The sequence below is a fragment of the Panthera pardus genome, unplaced genomic scaffold (assembly GCF_024362965.1).
Source record: "Panthera pardus isolate Hobbes unplaced genomic scaffold, ASM2436296v1 HiC_scaffold_27, whole genome shotgun sequence".
NCBI classification, from domain to species: Eukaryota; Metazoa; Chordata; class Mammalia; order Carnivora; family Felidae; genus Panthera; species Panthera pardus.
In genome coordinates, this window is record NW_026526843.1 from 26,401,848 (window position 1) to 26,419,903 (window position 18,056).

The window sequence follows — 18,056 nt, forward strand, 5'->3', positions numbered from 1 at the left end:
AAAGAAAGATATCAGAGATGGACTCCTTTGTTGAACCAAACTATAGGCACTCTACTTTTCTGAATGCCCTTTAAATAAAAGTAATAGCTGGGTACTCTTTTTCTTTCTTCTAAATTAGAGGTCAGCAAACTTCTATAAAGGGTAAAATAGTAAATATTTGCTTGCTTTGTGGGCCATATGTTGCCCTATTCAACTCTGTTGCAACTATTCAACTCTGCTATTGTAGTGTGAAAGCAGCCATAGACAATATGTAAATACATGTGTTCTAGTACAACTTTATTTATAGAGACCGACTGTATTTGACCCACGGGCCGCAGAATGCTGATTTCTGCTCTAAATCAAGAGTTCTGGCTAAAAATTAGTCTTGGGGCAGGCTAACTGGAGTTTAGTTTTAGGGAGTGCAAATGGTTCTTCCCGATTTTGGGTTTAGTGGTCCAGGATCTGTTTGGCCTAGACTCTAACCCTTTCCTTCTCACCCAAAAGCAGAACCCTCTTCACCAAGCCTTGGGACCTTTATTTGTTGTCTTGTGTCCAAGGCTGTAGATTTTGCTGGGGGTGGGGAAGCCTGGGGTGGGGGCCTCTGCACCTTCAGTCCCACAAGTCCTCTTGGTTACTTGGCAAGTGACCAGAGAGCCATTAAAAACCAAGTAAGACGCCAGGCCAAAGGATTCTTGGGCAATTGTGGGACATTTAACCCCTTTGACTAATTTTTCTTGAGTGTACTTTAGTGTACTAAGTATATACGTACTTAGTATTTTATTGGACCAATAAAATACTTGTATTGGACCAACTACAAGTATTTGATTGGACCAATCTGGATATAAGGGCCATTCAGCCTAGAGGCATCTTATCTCTGTGTCCCTTTGAAAGGGAAGCCAGTTGACTGCTTCCTTTACCTATGTTTTTGCTTTATTGAAGTTTCTTTACTATTATACTAATTACAAAGAAGTTGTTTTTTCCACTGTGACAAAGAAGACGGCAGTTGCTGTTCTCAAGCATACTGTTTTGTTTTTTTTTAAACATACTTTTTTTTTTTTTCTTACAATTATACTTTTGTTAGGTACGTTTCTCTGCATCTTGGTTCTCTGGTTCTTTCCTTCAGATGTGCAGTTTTTTGCAAATACTACTACTTCTTAGAAATAGTCCAGCATAGGTTTTTATTAGCTTGTTTTAGTCCGTTTGGACTGCTATAACAAATTACCACAGACTGGGTGGCTTCTGAACAACAAAAATGTATTTCTCCCAGCTCTGGAGGCTGGAAATCCAAGATCAGGGTGCCAGCGTGGTTGGGTTCTTGGTGAAGGCCTCCTCCAGGTTGCAGACTGCTGACTTCTTGCTGCATCCTCACATGGTACAAGAGGTAGGGGACTTCTCTTTTTTAAGGGCATTACTCTCATTCATGAGAGCTCTGCTCTCATGACCTAATCACCTCTCAAAGACCTCATCTCCCAAATACCATCATATTGGGGATTAGAATTTCCACATATGAATTTGGGAGGTGGGGCACAAGCATTCAGACCTGGCCAGTTTCTGAAGTCATTATAGATGCCAGATCATGTCCTTCTGTTCACAGCATGGTTTTTCTCTGTCTCATAAGGTCGTTTCTGTTCAGAACATGATGATTGAAGCTATCTTTCTGTCTTCTTGTTTGAAATGTACAGGCTGGACATCTCTCCCAGTCTTGTTTACAATATTACCTTGGGATTTTTTTTTTTTCTGTCCGGAATCTCAATTTGGCCCACTGCTAAAACAGGCATTGTCAGTTTAATCAATATATTTTTTTTTACTCTAGTTGCAATCACTTGCTCTGATATACTAGTCATCTTGTCTATCTTTCGGGGGAAACTTGAGTTACTTTTCAGTGCATTGCTTCAAAGGCCTGTCATCCAAAAGGTGTGAACTCTTTTAGGCCTTTTATTGATCTCCATATCACAAGCACCTGGCACATAGCAGGTAGTTATTTAATGTTTATTTAAATGAAGGAATGAGTACATTCCAGATCTGTCACTTATTTTTCTACTTGCTCCCTTCCAATATGGTTCCGTTTGTTCCTTGAAAGCCATAAAGGCATTATATGTGTGTATATATCCCTAATGTAGCTGGTGATCGAGGTAGGGAGCTAGGCTTCTGCATTCTTTCAAGAGCACATGACTGTTGATGCTTGGGCTAGACAAAAAAGCCTTTCTAAGATGGTTGAGCACAAGAGTGCCTATGTTCTACCACAGCTGCCATTAGAAAAAAAAATTATTTTGGACATTCTAAGCTTACTGATTATTACTAGAATCTTATTCTATATGAAATAGCTTAACTGTTACTTAGCAAATCTTTAAGGCTTTAAAAATCATTTTCTAAATCCTGGGTTTGGTTACTTGTAACATCTTATGGAGCAAAAGTCATTCTAATTGGTTGGACTAACTTATGACACCTGAGACACTTAATAGAAAACTCAAAAACCAGTTTTTCTTTTGTGAAAGATGCAAAGGTTGATATCTGTTATAAATAGAAGTACATAGCTTTTCTTTTAGATTACTACCTTAAATTGAACCTAGAAAGAAATTGGTAGCTCACAGTGCAGGTCGCTGATAGAATAGCCTTGATGCTATTCTGTAATACTGTTAAAAAAGACATGAGGGTGGTTCACACTAGCATGCTGAAGGTCTCAACTTTTGCAATGTTAATGAAACAAAACATTTTCTATGTAACATGTTGCTGTTCTAGTCCTTATTTCACAGGTTTTGTGTATGTAGCTTAAGAGGTAATTATAAACCCACAATCTTATCAAAATTATATTTAATATATCTTTTTTTCATCTCTGATAGAGTATTTTTATTTAGTGATTGGATTTTATATTTAGTAAGTTAAGAGCAGTTATAAAGCTGGAGAATTTGCTAGGTCTTGCTTTCATAATCTTTATTGTCAGTGTTAGAGCAGGTTGGAGGCATTTTTTTTTCCAGCTCTATTCAGGCATATTTGACATAAATAAACTGCATATTTCAGGCATACAATGTGAGTTATAATGTGTATACATCTGTGAAAACATCACTGCAATCTAGATAATGCACATTTCTGCCACCTCCCGCCCCCCCCCCCCCGCCCCCCAATTTTGTCTTGCACCTTTGTATTTCATCCTCCTTCACTGTGTTTCCTCCTCTCCAGGTAACCACTGATCTGTTTTCTGTCACTGTAGATTAGTTTGCGTTTTCTAGAATTCTTTTATAAATGGAATCATACAGTGAGTATTCTTTTTTGGTCTGGCTTATTTTATGCAGCATAATTATTTTGTGATTCATCCATGTTGTTGCTTGTATTATTAGTTCTTATTATTGCTAAGTAATTATTCCCCCTTACATACTACAGTTATACTGAACTACAGTTTGTCCATTTATATGTTGATACACTTGAGCGTGTACTATTACAAATAAAGCTGCTATCAGTTCTTGTGTACAGTCTTTGTATGAACGTAGACATTTATTTCTCTTGGGTATATACCTAGGAATGAGATAGCTGGGTCATAGGGTAGTTACCAGTTTAACTTTTGAGGGCCCTGGCAGTTTTACAAAGTAGTTGTACCATTTTACATTTTATATTTCCACCAGCTGCTTTTAAAAATTCCATTTGCTAGGTGCCTGGGTGGCTCAGTAGGTTGAGTGTCTGACTCTTGATTTCGGCTTAGGTCATGATCCCAGGGTCGTGGGATCAAGCCTTGTGTTGGGCTCCATGCTGAGCATAGAGCCTGCTTAAGATTCTCTACCTCTCTTGCTCTGCCCCTCTTCTCCAAATGCTCGCTCTTGCTATCTCTCTCTCTCTCAAATTATAAAAAAAAAAAATTCCATTTGGTATTTTGGAGTCACTTTTACATTCGTAAGCCATACCTTTTGGGGGTATAGGGAGAGGCAAAAATATTTAGAAGTTTTCTTCTCAGACCTTCAGGTAAATATTTCTTTGGAGAATTTATGAGAATCTGGAGCTCTTTTCAGTAAGACATGATCCTTTGTTAGTCTTTTTTCCCCTTGGTATGAGAAATAGAAGAATATGTTTTCTTTGGATTTTATAAAAAACAAACAAAACAATAAAACGAAACACTTTTTATATTTGGAGAGTTTGGTTTCGTAAGTGATTGCTAAGATGCTATGAATCAGATATTAATTTTACAGCATTAAAGATAAGTGTGGAGTTAATAGAAGTAACTCAAACTTTCTTATAAAATAGGTTATATAAGAATTTTCTTTGAAAAAATCTCTTAACTCATGTATAACACACTGTGTTCAGAACTAACATTTCCAAGTTCAACAGTTGTTTTTTTTCCTTCCTCCAGCATTAGAAGAAATCAGTATTTATTTGCTTGCCCCAATGAAGTGGCTAGCTTGCATTTAGGAGCTACGTCTAATGAAAAATGTAATTTAAAATTCTAGAATTCCATTCAGCTTGATGTACAAGGCCTGTGGGAATTGATATACATTGAGGGAAGAACAGATTGATATCTCATGCTCACTCTGGGTCATAGGCATTCATTTTATTGAGAGGAATGGTGGGTATAATCTGTATTGTTTAAATTTATTTGTCTCTTTGGGGCACCTGGGTAGCTCAGTCGGTTGAGCATCCGACTTGGGCTCAGGTCATGATCTCGCAGTTCGTGGGTTAGAGCCCGGCATCAGGCTCTGTGCTGACATCTCGGAGCCTGGAGCCTGCTTCGGATTCTGTCTGTCTGTCTCTCTCTCTGCCCCTTCCCCGCTCGTGCTCTTCTCTGTCTCTCAATAAATGTTAAAAAAATTTTTTTAATTTATTTGTCTCTTTTTTGTTGTGTGTAAATGTTTGCATTCTCATAAATTGAGTACACATATGATATGACTGCACTATAATGTAATTTTGGTAACAAGTGAAGCCGAATGCAAGTGAAATTAATAATGTATCAAGAATAGGGTGGCTGAGGGGCGCCTGGGTGGCTCAGTTGGTTGGGTGTCCGACTTCAGCTCAGGTCATGATCTCGAGGTCTGTGAGTTCGAGCACCGCGTCGGGCTCTGTGCTGACAGCTCGGAGCCCGGAGCCTGCTTCAGATTCTGTGTCTCCCCCTCTCTCTGCCCCTCCCCCGCTCAAGCTCTGTCTCTGTCTCAAAAATAAATAAACATTAAAAATTAAAAAAAAAAAGAATAGGGTGGCTGATAGGAATGTCTTTTAAATCTGTGTCCATCGGCCCTTGTTAGCTTACCCTAAGAGATTAGCAAGGATAAGTAGCCATCGGCATCTATTCAGTGCTTGTTTTGCTTTCCTTGGCTACCTACATTGTCTGTTTTCGTCCTCTCTTTGCTTGTGTTATCTATACTCTTTTGTTATGTCCCCAACCCCTTGGTATTCTCTCCTGTCTTCAGTATCAGTAGTATACCTGTTTTCTCTTTAGAATGCTGCCAGAAACCACAGATATAAATCAATGGTACAGTTATATTTTGTAGTTTTGTTGTGTATGTAAGATGAACTAAGAAATGATTCTAAAAATGATATTCTACATTTATGAACCTGAGCTTTTAACTATTTACCAACATTCCAGGTGCTTCTGCATAAAACATTAAAGAAAAACCTTTAGTTGCCTAACTTGTAAATAGTTGATTGTCATATTATCCTGAGAATTAAAAATGTGGATCTTTTTCACTAGCCTGGGTAATCAAGAACTGAGACAGTGTGGTATAGAAGAAAGTTTACTTAGTGTCACAGGTCCTGGGCTCCAGCCCCAGTTCTCTTATTAACCTACTTTGTAATCCTGGGCAAGTCCTATTTCTCATCTGTAAAATGTGGGCAGTGGACTTGATCATCTTAAAAATTATAAAGATTTTCCTCTGGTGCAGGGGAAGCAAACTTATAAAAGAAGTTGTTCTTAAAAACATTTTGTCTTTTTATGTAAGTTGTCCCTGAAAGCTAATGGCTTTATTAGAAATGATGTATAATCACTTTTGAATTTGTGTATATCTCATCTGTTGCAGGATGCTTTAATCTGGATCCCAATAGAGTTTTGGATGTCATTTTAGAAGTGTTTGAATGCAGGCCAGAACATGATGACTTCTTTATATCTTTATTAGAATCTTACATGAGTATGTGTGAACCGCAAACACTGTGTCATATTCTTGGGTTCAAATTCAAGTTTTACCAGGTAAAAAAATGTGTGTGTGTGTGTGTGTGTGCGTGTGTACACAGATATATGTATATATAGAGAGAGATTAATCTCATGGTTTTATATTTGCAACTTACATTTGTAAATTGGTTTTAGCTCAGCCATTCTGGCAGAGGTGGTAGATAAATGGATAACTAACAATGCCTTGTGCTAAGTACTGTATTAGTAGTATGATTGGCGTGATGTGAAAGCCTAGAGGAAAGCATGATAAATTTTTGCTTTGGGGGAGATGGAATCAGAGAAGACTTTATAGATATAACCCTTTTTTAACCTGGTCCTTGAAAGATGAATAGGAGTTTGTTGAAGTTGTCTGTTCAGAAGTAACAAATAGTGTGAGTGAAGATGTGGCAGTATGAACGTATATGACAGATTGAAGAAATGATACATAGTCTGATGTGGCTGGATTGTAATATGCAGGGAGGGAAAAGAAGAAACAGGAAGTAAAGTTGGAAAGGTAGGCACACTTTAGATTGTCAAGGGTTTAGAATTCTGTTGTATAGACAATGACCATGGGAATTTTTTAATGTATGTTTTACATCATTTTTCACCTAGCAAGTCTGTGCCTCTGATTATTTCTCTTTAAGTCCTTCTTTCATGTTATTACTACTGTTACGTTCTAAAAGAGATTGCATTGACACACTGCTCAAAAACCTTTGTCTGTAGGATAAAATTCAAACTTCTAAATGTGGCAGAAAAGGCTCTTCGCAATCTGGCCCTATTCTATCTTTCCAGCCTTATCTTTAGTGTCCCCCCCCCCCCCAAATCTGATATTCTAGTCATATTAAATTACTAGCCATTTCCTGAACTTAGGTATAGATGTTGCTATGTATAGACCCTTATTTACATGCAGTTCCTTATAACTAGAAAACTGTTCTTATCCATCTCACCTGTCTTTTCTTCATCTTGAGGACTCCTATTTATTCTTTACGATCAAGTGCTACTTGCTCTTTAAAGTCTTGGCTGGCACTTTACCCATGTGGAATTAGTTACTTCTTAATCTCGTCTCCTAAAACTTGACACAGATTTCTAGCACTTAGCAGGTTATATTAGCATAAACTATATCTGTGTCCTTTGCCAGACTGTGAGCCATTTAGGGCAGGGTCTTTCTTTTACTAATTTCTCTGGATTAATTGACTGCTTAGCCTACAATAAATGCTCACTAATTGTAAATGAGTGATCTGTGTTTTTAGTAAGCTAGTGCTCACGATAGCATGGAAGATTTTAACACAATAAGGCCTTTATTGTCCTTTTGGTATAGCTTTGCTAATTTGTCTACCTGCCTGTGATATTCAGTCAAGAAATACTCATTTATGGGGTGTTTATGATGTGCTGTTGCTTTGCTAGGCAATGATGATACTCTGGTAAAGAGTATCTATTCCTGTCGTCTAGAGCTCAAATTCACATTTCTTTTAGGATTCTCAAAAGATAACACCACTTAATGCCTCTGCTTATCTTGCATTTTCTATTCTCTGGGATGCTCCAGAAGAGAAATCAGATCAGAACTTCATGTAACATTTTGATACCAAACAAGACACATGGCAGGGTTTCTAGGCTGGAGTACTTCACGTTTGTCCAAAAATTAGCGATGGCAGCTTTTCCTGTTCCTACCAGCAACCAAGGAGTCCACTCTTAGTACAGGGAAAGAGAAGTTGAAGTATTCATCACATCTTAAGATGTGCTGTGATTGCTTTGGGTTTGAGAACATGAAGCCAACTGCTGAAGTGATAGGGTAGCTAAAATTTAACTTGGGCATAATTAATTAGAACATAGGTTAGGGCTTAGGAGACTAGGTTTCAGAACATACTACAGTGAATAATGATGACCTGCTGCATAACATCAAGTATTATTAGTTGAATGTGAGTTTTAGAATTTAAAGATCTTTATATGAAAATGTTCCTCATAACGATAACACTTTTCAGCTGAATTAAAATATTGGGGTTGACAGTGTTGGAACAATCTTTTTTTAAAAATAGATGTTCTTATATAAGAAATACCCAATCAGGAGACATTTGATTTAGAAGTAACCTATTATTGGAAAGAGTAACCCTTGTATTGGCTCTGTGTAACACCATTCTTTTGTTTCTGTTGCCTGAGCTATCTTGTTGTGCAAATCTGCAGTCTTAAGGACCACTGAGGATAGAGGAAGAAATGTCAAAGATATTAGATAAATTGTGGTCTGGGAGGTAAAGTAAGGACAGCCATGAAAATGAAGAACTGCTTAGGGGATGTAACCCTGGGAATTGGCATATATGGTCACCCTTGTGTATTGGTCCCTTGCCTGACCCCGTCCTCCCCTCTTCCTTTCACTGCCTGAAAATGTTTACTCCCCTTGCCCACAACCTGTATTTTCAACCAGTTGGGAATTATTTGGATTAATAGGCTTCTCCCCCCCCCCCCCCCCCCCTTAATGCTAGGACTTCTAGACAGAGCTAATTATTATCTGCTGTGAAGTCTGTGAGAGTGATTTTATTCTAGTTCCAGCCTGGGATCAGCTATACTGGATGTTTTGACTTGGAAGGATGGTAGGGGATATAAGCAGTTTTAGAGCACATTTTGGAAAATTTGGCAGGCACATCTGCTTGATTCCTGTCACAGGGATGGCTGTAATAGAGGGCTTAAGGATAGCATGAAGATCAGCGTAAAGGTCAGAAAGAAAGGTGTCCTAGAAAGTGTGAGGGTACCAAAAGATAAACTTGGCTGGAGTTGTCTTGCCACAGGAAAGAGGAAGGAGATGATGACTCTCACCCATATCAAGGCCCTTGATTTCTGGATTCAGAACACGGCAATAGTAGTAATAGTGGTGTCATGGTTAGGTACTATTATAACCTAAATTCACTCACTTAAGAAATGTTAATCAACAGGGCTGGTTCATTCGGTGGAGCACGAGACTCTTGATCTTGGGGTTGTGAGTTTGAGCCCCACGTTGGGTATAGATATTACTTAAATAAAATCTTAAAAAAAAGAAATATTGATCTAGCACTTTTTATGTGCCAGGCAATAATGTTCTAGGTGCTGGGACTACATTTGGAAACAAATAGAAATTCTTGCCTTCATGACGCTTATGTTCAAGGTAAACTATGGTATGTTAGAAGGTGATCAGTGAGATGGGACAAAAAAAGAATGTAGAGCAGGATAAGGAAGAGTGGGAGTGCCAGAGTGGTAGGTTGCAACTTTACATAGAATAGTGAGAGTATGTACCTCATTGAAAAGGTACATTTAAGCAAAGAAACAAAGGATGGGAGGTGTAAACAGATATTTGGGGAAGAGCCTCTAGGGAAGGAGAACAGCCAGTGCAAAGACCTTAAGGTGTGAGCATGCCTGATGTGCTGGAGAACAGCAAGGAGACCAGTGTGGCTGGATCCGACTGATTGAGTGGGAGTGTGGTAGGAGATGAGGTCAAAGATGAGAGACCACATCACATAGGGCTAGTGCCACAAGGGTTTTGACTTTGATGCTGTGAAGCTCTTAGAAGATTTTGAGTAGGAGAGTGATGTGACCTGACTTAATTTTTTCATTTTGTTTCTCTTTTATGTTTTCACTTTATTATGAACATTTTCAAACATATAGAAAAGAGCGAATAATGTAATGAATACCCATAATCCCATCACCTAGAAGTAAGTTTATTAACATGTTGTTATACTCTTTTTGGAAATAATTTATATTACAGATACCATGAACGTTTACTCCTAAATACGTGAATTTGTACTTTTTAAAAGTAAAGACTTTTTCTATATAACCGTGATACCAGTTTCATATCTAACTAGACTGTTACTATATAATAAACTCAGACCATATCCAGATTTCCCATATTGTCTCCCAAATAATTTTACAACTGTTTTGTTCAAACAACGATCCAATCAGAGGCCATGCATTGTATTTGATTGTTAGGATTCTTCAGTCTCTTTTAATCTAGAATAGTGTGTCCCCCCCACCCACCTTCCTTCCTTTAATGGCATTAACTTGTTGGGACCATTACCGTGGAAGACTCCGTTAGCCTTCCAAGCATTAGATATATCTGATTGCTTTTCCATGGTTGGTTTAATTTGTTTTTTATTCCTTGTTTGTCGTGTGTACTTAGAGTTAGGTCTAAGAGCTTGACTGTGTTCAGGTAAAATATTTAATGGCAAAAGGCTTCATAGGTTGTGTTGTATGTTTCATACCGTAACGTCTCATACCTGCCTGATTTTTAATGTTCCGATAAGTTGATGACAGTCTAATTCCTTTATTCAACAATGACATTTCCCCTCATGTTAATAGGAAGTTTATCTGTAGGTTGATACTTTGGCACCATGTGAATATCCAGTTTTTCATTAACCTTACATTAAGTGGCTTAGAATACGTGGATGATCTTTTCCTGAATCAGTTATTTTCTTAGGGGTTCCAAATTACTGACTTACTAATGTTACCGTGTCTTCTACATTTATTAGCTATTATTCGTCTGTAAAGAAGAATTGTTCCTTCTCAACTTGGCTTGCTTGTTGTCCTGAAATACAGTTCTACTGGAAAGGCAGGACAAATGCTTCATTCTCCACCCCCATGCCCCGTTAATTACTAGCTTTCAGAGTAAAGAGTTTCTTTAGTGGCCGCCTCTAATGGTGACATGAGTGGTATGTGTGTATGTGAGAGAGAGAAAGATAAGAGAGACAAAAGACATTGTGTACATGTGTGGTTTGACTTAGGTTTTCAAAGAAGCAATATGGTTGTGGTAACAGTTGGAAGTTAATGAGCTTCTGAATATATTTTGAAGGGTAGAGCCAGTAGTATTTGTTGATTGATTAGATACACAATGTCCAAAAGTAGAGTTAAGGCTATTTCTAACTTTTTTTTGGACTGAGCAGTAAAAAGGATGGTGTCATCATCAACTGAGGTAGAGTAAATTTCGGGTGGATTGGGTTTGGCGTATTGGGGGTAGGAATCAGAAATTCAGTTTTGCATATGTAAAATTTGAGATGTCTTAGATATCCAAGTGAGATGTCGAGTAAATAACTGGATGTATAAATCTGGTATTCAGGAGAAAGGACTGCATTAGAAATAGAAATGTAGGTGTCCAAAGCATGTAGATGATATTTAAAGTTGTGATACTAGATGAAATCATCAAGAGTTGGGTATAGGAACACAAGAAGAGAACCCAGGGCCCAGCCTTGGCACTCCAATGTTAAAGGGCCTAGGAAAAGAGGGGCAATCAGCAAAGGAGATATAGAAGGAATGTACAAGATAAGAGGAAAACAAAGAGAATGTAGCATATTGGAAGCTAAATGGAAGAAGGAACGATGACCTCTGTTAAATGCCTCATCTTAAAGAACTAAAATTTGGTCATTGGATTTATCATCGGGGAGGGCAAAGCTAGCCATTTTGGTAAAGTTGGGGTGGTGTTAAAGAATAGGGAGAGTGGAATTGGAGATAGAATAGACAAATCTATAAAGGAGTTGTTACAGAGAGGCACAAAGGTAGCTGGCAGAGGAAGTGAGCTCAAGAGAGAAGGTGTTTTGAAGATGGGGGAGAGAACATATTTTTATGCTAATGGGAATGATTGAGTAGAAAGGAGGAAAACTGGTGATACAGGAGAGAGAGGACAGAATTATTGGAGTAATGTTCTTGAGTAGGATAGAGAGAAGAGTTTATGGTATAAATGGATGGATTGACTTTAAACGGGAGCATAGAGAGTTCATCTAGAATAACGGTTGGAAAGGCAGCACATGTAGGTACAGCTGTTGGTAGGTGGATAGATGTGATGGTGGAAGTTTGTGGAAATTTTAACGATTGTTCCAGTTTTCTTGCTGAAATTGAAAACAAGGTCATCAGATGAAAGGATGAGAGAGGAGGTATTGAAGGTTAGGAGAGAATGTAGAAAACAGTTTATATAGGAGGGTAGGAAAGTGAATGGATGAGAGAAATAGAGTATGATTGTCCGGCAGCATTAAGGATCCATTTGAGGGTGGATATGTGAAATTGACATTTTGAGGGGGTTGTAGTTACTGGTAATATTAAAGTTTAGGATATGGAGTGAATGGCTGAGATGGGAAATAGGAGAAGATCTTTGAAAGAGAGGAGCTCAGGGTGCCAAGAGGCCAGCATGATGAAGTATCATTTACATATATGTGAAAACCTCTAAAAAATTAAAGGAATAGAGTCAGACAGAGTGACAGTGAATCAGAAGCTATAAGATCATTGCTAAGTGAAGGGCTGTGACCCACGAGTACATAGATGGCAACAGTAGGACCTGACTGAAAACAGAGCTTTGTCCCTCAATAAAAGCAACTAATGAACTGGCAAAAATTGTCAATAAACTTTTAACAGAATTCTGGAATTTAGTAAAAATAACTTACAGCAACTGAAGAAAGGCTTAGTGAAGAAAGAAGCTGCTGCTTTGGGCTAAGAGAGCACTGTTATCTTATAAATTGCCTGCCTACTGTCCCTCAATGATGGCCATGAAGATAGAAGCCTGCACTCCTAGTGTAGATTGGTAATGCCAGAGGACACAAAAAATTGTGAGTTGCGACCTCTCTGGCTTTTCTCTGAAGGACTGGTGTAAGGGCCTGTTTTGTTTTGCTTGACTAGGAACATCTCCAGAGCTGGGGTGGCTTTTGCCAAAAGGATTTGAAGGCACAGCTACTAGCTTTCGCGGCCTGGAACAAGAGACAGCAGTGAGAGAAGCAATAGAGAGACTGAAAGCCTGGGAAGAAAGAAGTTGGATAAGGAGATAGCATGTGCCAGGGAATTGGAACAAAAGGCCATGCTTATGTCCAGAACTGGATAAGTACTTAGAAAAGGGCTGAAAAGATCCTAAGCTTTTTCCTCTGGCTGGCATTCAGGCTCTGTGCAAGCAGGAAGTGAAGACTAGGAATTGTAAATGGCTTGCCCAAGTGTTGAGGCATGCCCGAACACAGAGCCAGTATGCAAAGACTGGGAGAGTGTTTTTTCTCTTTCTTTTTTCTTTTTTTCTGGGCTTCGGGCCCTTAAGAAAACTCAAAACAGTAGCTGACCACTAAGCTAACAACAGATTTCAGTGGCCACACACGACAATAATATAGACTTTGTAAGTCGTCACTAAATAAGAAAACAACAGTAATCCACATTAAGCATCAACAAACCCCAGAGATGGGGCATAATTTGATTTTCAGAGTTGTCACATAATAGTCAAAATATCCAGTTTTCAAAAAGAGATAATGAGGTATGCAGTGAAACAAAGTATGGCTCATTCACAAGGAAAAAAATAAAACAAATCAAACAGAAACTATCCCTGAGCAAGCCCAGGAGATGGAATTACTAGATAAATAATTTAAATCATCAGTCCTAAATATGTTTATGATCTATAGGAAACCATAGGCCAAGAGCTAAAGGAAACCAGACAGAATATCAGTAAAGAAATAGAAATTATAAAAAAGGAACCAAACAAATTCTGGAGTAAAAAAGTAAGACAACTGAAATGAAAAATTCACTAGAGAGGTACAACAGCAGGTTTGAGACGGCTGAAGAAACAACAAGCCAACTTGATGAGCCAATTGAGGTTATCCAGTATGAGGAGCAGAAAGAGAAAAGAATGAAGAAAAATGAACAGTCTAAGAGACTAGAAGACGCCATCCAGTACCATTATGTGTATTGGAGTCCCAGAAGCAGAGAGAAAAGGGACAGAAAGCATGTTTGAATAAATAATGGTTGAAAATTTCCCAAATGTGATGAAAGATGTGAATCTACACATTGAAGAAGCTCCACAAACACCGAGCAGGATCAACTCAAAGAGATCCACACCAAGACACATTATGCTCAGATTGTTGAAAGACAAAGATAATTTTGAAAGCAGCAAAACAGATATGATCCCTTGCATACAAAAGATCCTCAATAGGATTAACAGTTGGTTTTTCTTCAGAAGGCATTGGGTGGCATATATAAAGTGCTGAAAGAACAAAACTGTCAGTAAAGAGTTCTGTATCCAGCAAAACTACCCTTCAGAAATGAGAGATTATGACATTCTAAGATAAACAAAAGCTGGGGGAGTTTGTCACTAGTAGACCTGCCCTACAAGAAATGATAAGGAGAGTCCTTCAGGCTGAAATGAAAGGATACTAGACAGTAATTTGAAGCTATATGAAGAAATAAAGAATATTGGTAAAGGTAACTACATAGGTAAACAAAAAAGCCAAAATTACCAATATTATTGTAGTTTTTGGTTTGTAGCTCCTCCTTTTTTCTCATGATTTAAAAGACAAAGGAATAAAAACAATTATAAATCTAATTGGAACATAATGTAACAATATAAAAGGGGGAAGGATTGAGATGTATAGGTACAGAGTTTTTGTATACTATTTAAGCTAAGTTGGTATTAGTTCAAAGTACACTGTTAGAAGTTTAAAATATTAATTGCAGTATCCACTAGGAAAATAACTAAAAAACAAAGGAAAGAAGGGAATCAAAAAAGTACACTACAGAGAAAAAAATCAAACACAAAAGAAGGCAGTAATGGAAGAAATGAGGAACAAAAAATGATATATGTAGAAAACAAATAGCAAAATGGCAGAAGTCCTTCCTTGTCAGTAATTACTTTAAATGTAAATGGATTAAAATTTAGTAAATGGATTAAAATTTGTAATTAAAAGGCAGTTTGGCAGAATGTATAAAACATTCAGCTGTATGCTTATCGTAAGACTCACTTTTAGATCAAAGATAGAAATGTGTTCAAAGTGGAAGTATGAAAATAGATATCCTATGTAAATAGTATCCAGGAGAGAGCTGGGGTGGCAATTCTAATATAGGGCAAGATAGACAAAAATTTTTACAGTAGACAGCAAAGGACATTATATATTGATAAAAGGGTCAACCCATTAAGAAGATAAAACAGTTATAAACACATGTGCACCAAATAGAGCCTCAAAATACATGAAGCATACACTAACAGAATTGAAGGGAGAAATAGTTCTACAGTAATTGTTAGAGATTTCCATACCCCCTCTCATTAATGCATAGAACACCTAGACAAAAGGAAACAGGACTTGAACAGCCACTGTAAACCAATTAGACTTAACAGACACACACAGAAAACTACCTGGCAACAACAGATGACATATTCTTCTCTAGTGTACACGGGACTTTCTCCAGGATAGACCCTATCGTAGACCACAAAACACTTCTCAGTAAATATAACACATTGAAATCATACAAAATATTTTCTTTGACCACACTGGAATGAGACTAGATCACAGCAGTAGTGAGGGAGAATGACTGGAAGTTCAGAGCTGAGTGGGCTTTAGGGGAGGGTGGAGGGAGAATAAATACTCTGAAAACAACTATAAAAGAGCAAAGATGGCTCGTACCCCACCTCTACGCCTAGTAGTGTGAGGGTCTGGGGAAAATAGCCACCACTTGACTGGGTTACAGTGAGAGTAGTGTTCCTGTAGAGTGTTAGGGTCTGTTCGAGCAAGAAGGTGAAGGGAACAGAGGAGAGGTTCAGGATATATAGGGGGTTTTGCTGAGGATGGATTATGAATTCCAGAGGATTCCATGGAAGTTTTTCAAGAATGCAGAAAGGTGGGTTAGGACAGGACAGGGATTGTGCAGAGCAATATGAGGATTAGAGTATGGGAGTTGATGTTTGGCCTGGGAGTCAGGGGCTTCTTGTGAACTCATTAAAACAGAGATAATGGGAATAATGAGAGTGTTCCTGGTGGATCCAAGTGAGATAATAAGCTTTTGTGGGTTTGCTCTGAATCCCTGACCATTTGTTTTTATGGGAAAATGTTTTGATACTAAATAATCATTTATGTATTTAGAATTAAACTTGTTGAAGATGTACCTGTCTTAATAGAGTGAACAAAGACTTCTTTATATGATATCCATTAACAAAGACTTCTTTGTATGATATCCATTAGTTTGGTTAGCTTCCTTTGTTATGTCCATAACACCTATCGCAATTGTGGGGAGCCTCACAAAGAACTTGTTTTCAGCGCTGAGTAGAAGAACATAATGTATTGTCACTGTTTGCTTTTTATTTGCATTTTGCCGTTTAGTAATTGCCAGTTGTCCTGGCTTCAGTCTTCCATTCATCTGACCCTGAGCAGTTTAAAAATTTGGAGAAAGTCTTTTTGTTTCTGTGTAGGGTCCACAGGGCCGGCTTGGTTGGAATTGACCATGCTGTATTTTAAAATGTTGATTTATCCATGTGTAATAAGTATAGAGACCTGTTTGGAAGGGTAAATCAATTGACAAGCAGATACACTTAGCACAAAACCGCAGAAATAAAAGAAGGGGGAGAAAAGTATAAAGCAGACACAGATAGTTTGGCACTTCCAAATTTGTCATTCTTGTCTGTCTGCATCTCCACTGAGAACTACTTGGAAAAGTGAGTTAAGAAAACACACATAAAAACTGAAACCAAAAGTAATTATTATGCAGGGTAAAATATCACTTATTCTCTTTAATTTTCAGATTTTAAAAAAATATTAGCATGTACTGTGAAGTTTGTCCATTTTTGAAACCTTTCTTTGTGTTCATCAGAAGATGAAAAGGGCTGTTTACCTAATTATCTTTGTCCTCAGTTCAGATGTTATGTATGATCAGGAAGAGCAGTGAAGCTTATTGTTGATCTAGAGTTATTTGATGTAATTGTTCTTAGTTATTGGTAGGTAAAGAATATGATTTTAGTTGTACTTTATGCACTAAATAGAAACTTTTTTTTTTTCAAGGAACCAAACGGAGAGACTCCTTCATCTTTATACAGAGTTGCAGCAGTCCTTCTACAATTTAATCTTATTGATTTAGATGATCTTTATGTACATGTAAGTCAAGTGGGCTGCTAAGGATATTTGGCTGTCTATCCCAGGGGTGGGAAGAGGAGTAGGCAGCCATATAGTACTTCAAGATTGGTCCTAGGCTCTCCGGTTCTGATTTTGGAAGCCCTAATGCATTATTGCTTTGTGTTTACTTTATGAAGTGAATGAATGTAATTCTTTGACAAACTGTGGAAATTAAGTACCTTTTGTCACAGAGTTTGAGGTTGGCTATGAAATTAAAGCTGTTAATGTCAGCAAGGTGTATCTCATTGAGAGGGAGCCAAGTCCTAATCAATGTGGTTTTAGACTTTTCTGTTATACACAAATTGTCAGAAATATGGGATTACCTAAGATACTTTTTCCTTCTTCCCAAAATGTTAATTGTAGGCATTCAAGATGAATGGGGAACTGTATATTTAAAAAACAAAGAAACAGTAATTGCCATTTAAAACCATTTAAAAACCATCAAAACCATTTAAAATGGTTTTCTTATGTTTTTAATGTTTTTAATGGTAATAAATGACTGGTATTGTGCTTCTGTTGCTGGACCCAGGATCTGGAAGGGTGTGTATGTGATTGTGACTGATGACCTTCAGTTTAGCAACAGTTTAGCCTGTCAATTTGAAAAAACTAGGTTTGTAGTATAGAAATTCCTGTTTATTTGGTTATATAGTAGGATATCTATGGACTTAACTCTGTCCAAAGCTGACAATATCGTCATTGTCTTTGAAATCATTTTCTGACTTCCTTGTCTGTCATGTACTATAGTTACAGACTAAAACTTAGTCTCTACCTTGGAAGCAGTCATAGTCTAGCAATGGAGAAGACATTTTGCATTATATAGTAACTACTATATTGGAGGTACTCACAAAGTGCTGTGGGGGCTCAGTATAGATAGTAACCATGTCTGTTTGGGGGCATTTTGGAAGGCTTTTCCAGACTAGTGTGATGTTGAACTGGGATGTTGGTAGATGACACGGTGTTGGCCTGGCTTTAAAGGCAGGAAGCTTTGTAGGTAGAATTAACTGAATATAAAGGCAGGAGTATTGAAGGGCTTCATTATTATCTTAGGGGAACATCAGGAAGCTCCGAGTACTTGGAGCCTCGGGTAGTTTATGGGGAGGTGGATGAAG

At 37.8% G+C, this 18,056-nt stretch overlaps 1 protein-coding gene across 13 annotated transcripts in view; it reads left to right on the top strand.

The window, feature by feature from the left end:
• Positions 1 to 18,056, top strand: part of THOC2 (THO complex subunit 2) — a 113,608-nt gene that overhangs the window by 33,488 nt on the left and 62,064 nt on the right. For 12 of the 13 annotated variants that reach the window (XM_053892085.1, XM_053892086.1, XM_053892088.1 and 9 more), the window contains exons 8-9: positions 5,973 to 6,139; positions 16,837 to 16,929. In XM_053892085.1, the coding sequence (XP_053748060.1) occupies positions 5,973 to 6,139; positions 16,837 to 16,929 (260 nt within the window). Of the gene's footprint in view, positions 1 to 4,166; positions 4,529 to 5,972; positions 6,140 to 16,836; positions 16,930 to 18,056 lie in introns of those variants that run through there. The other variant, XM_053892093.1, reaches the window with a different exon arrangement.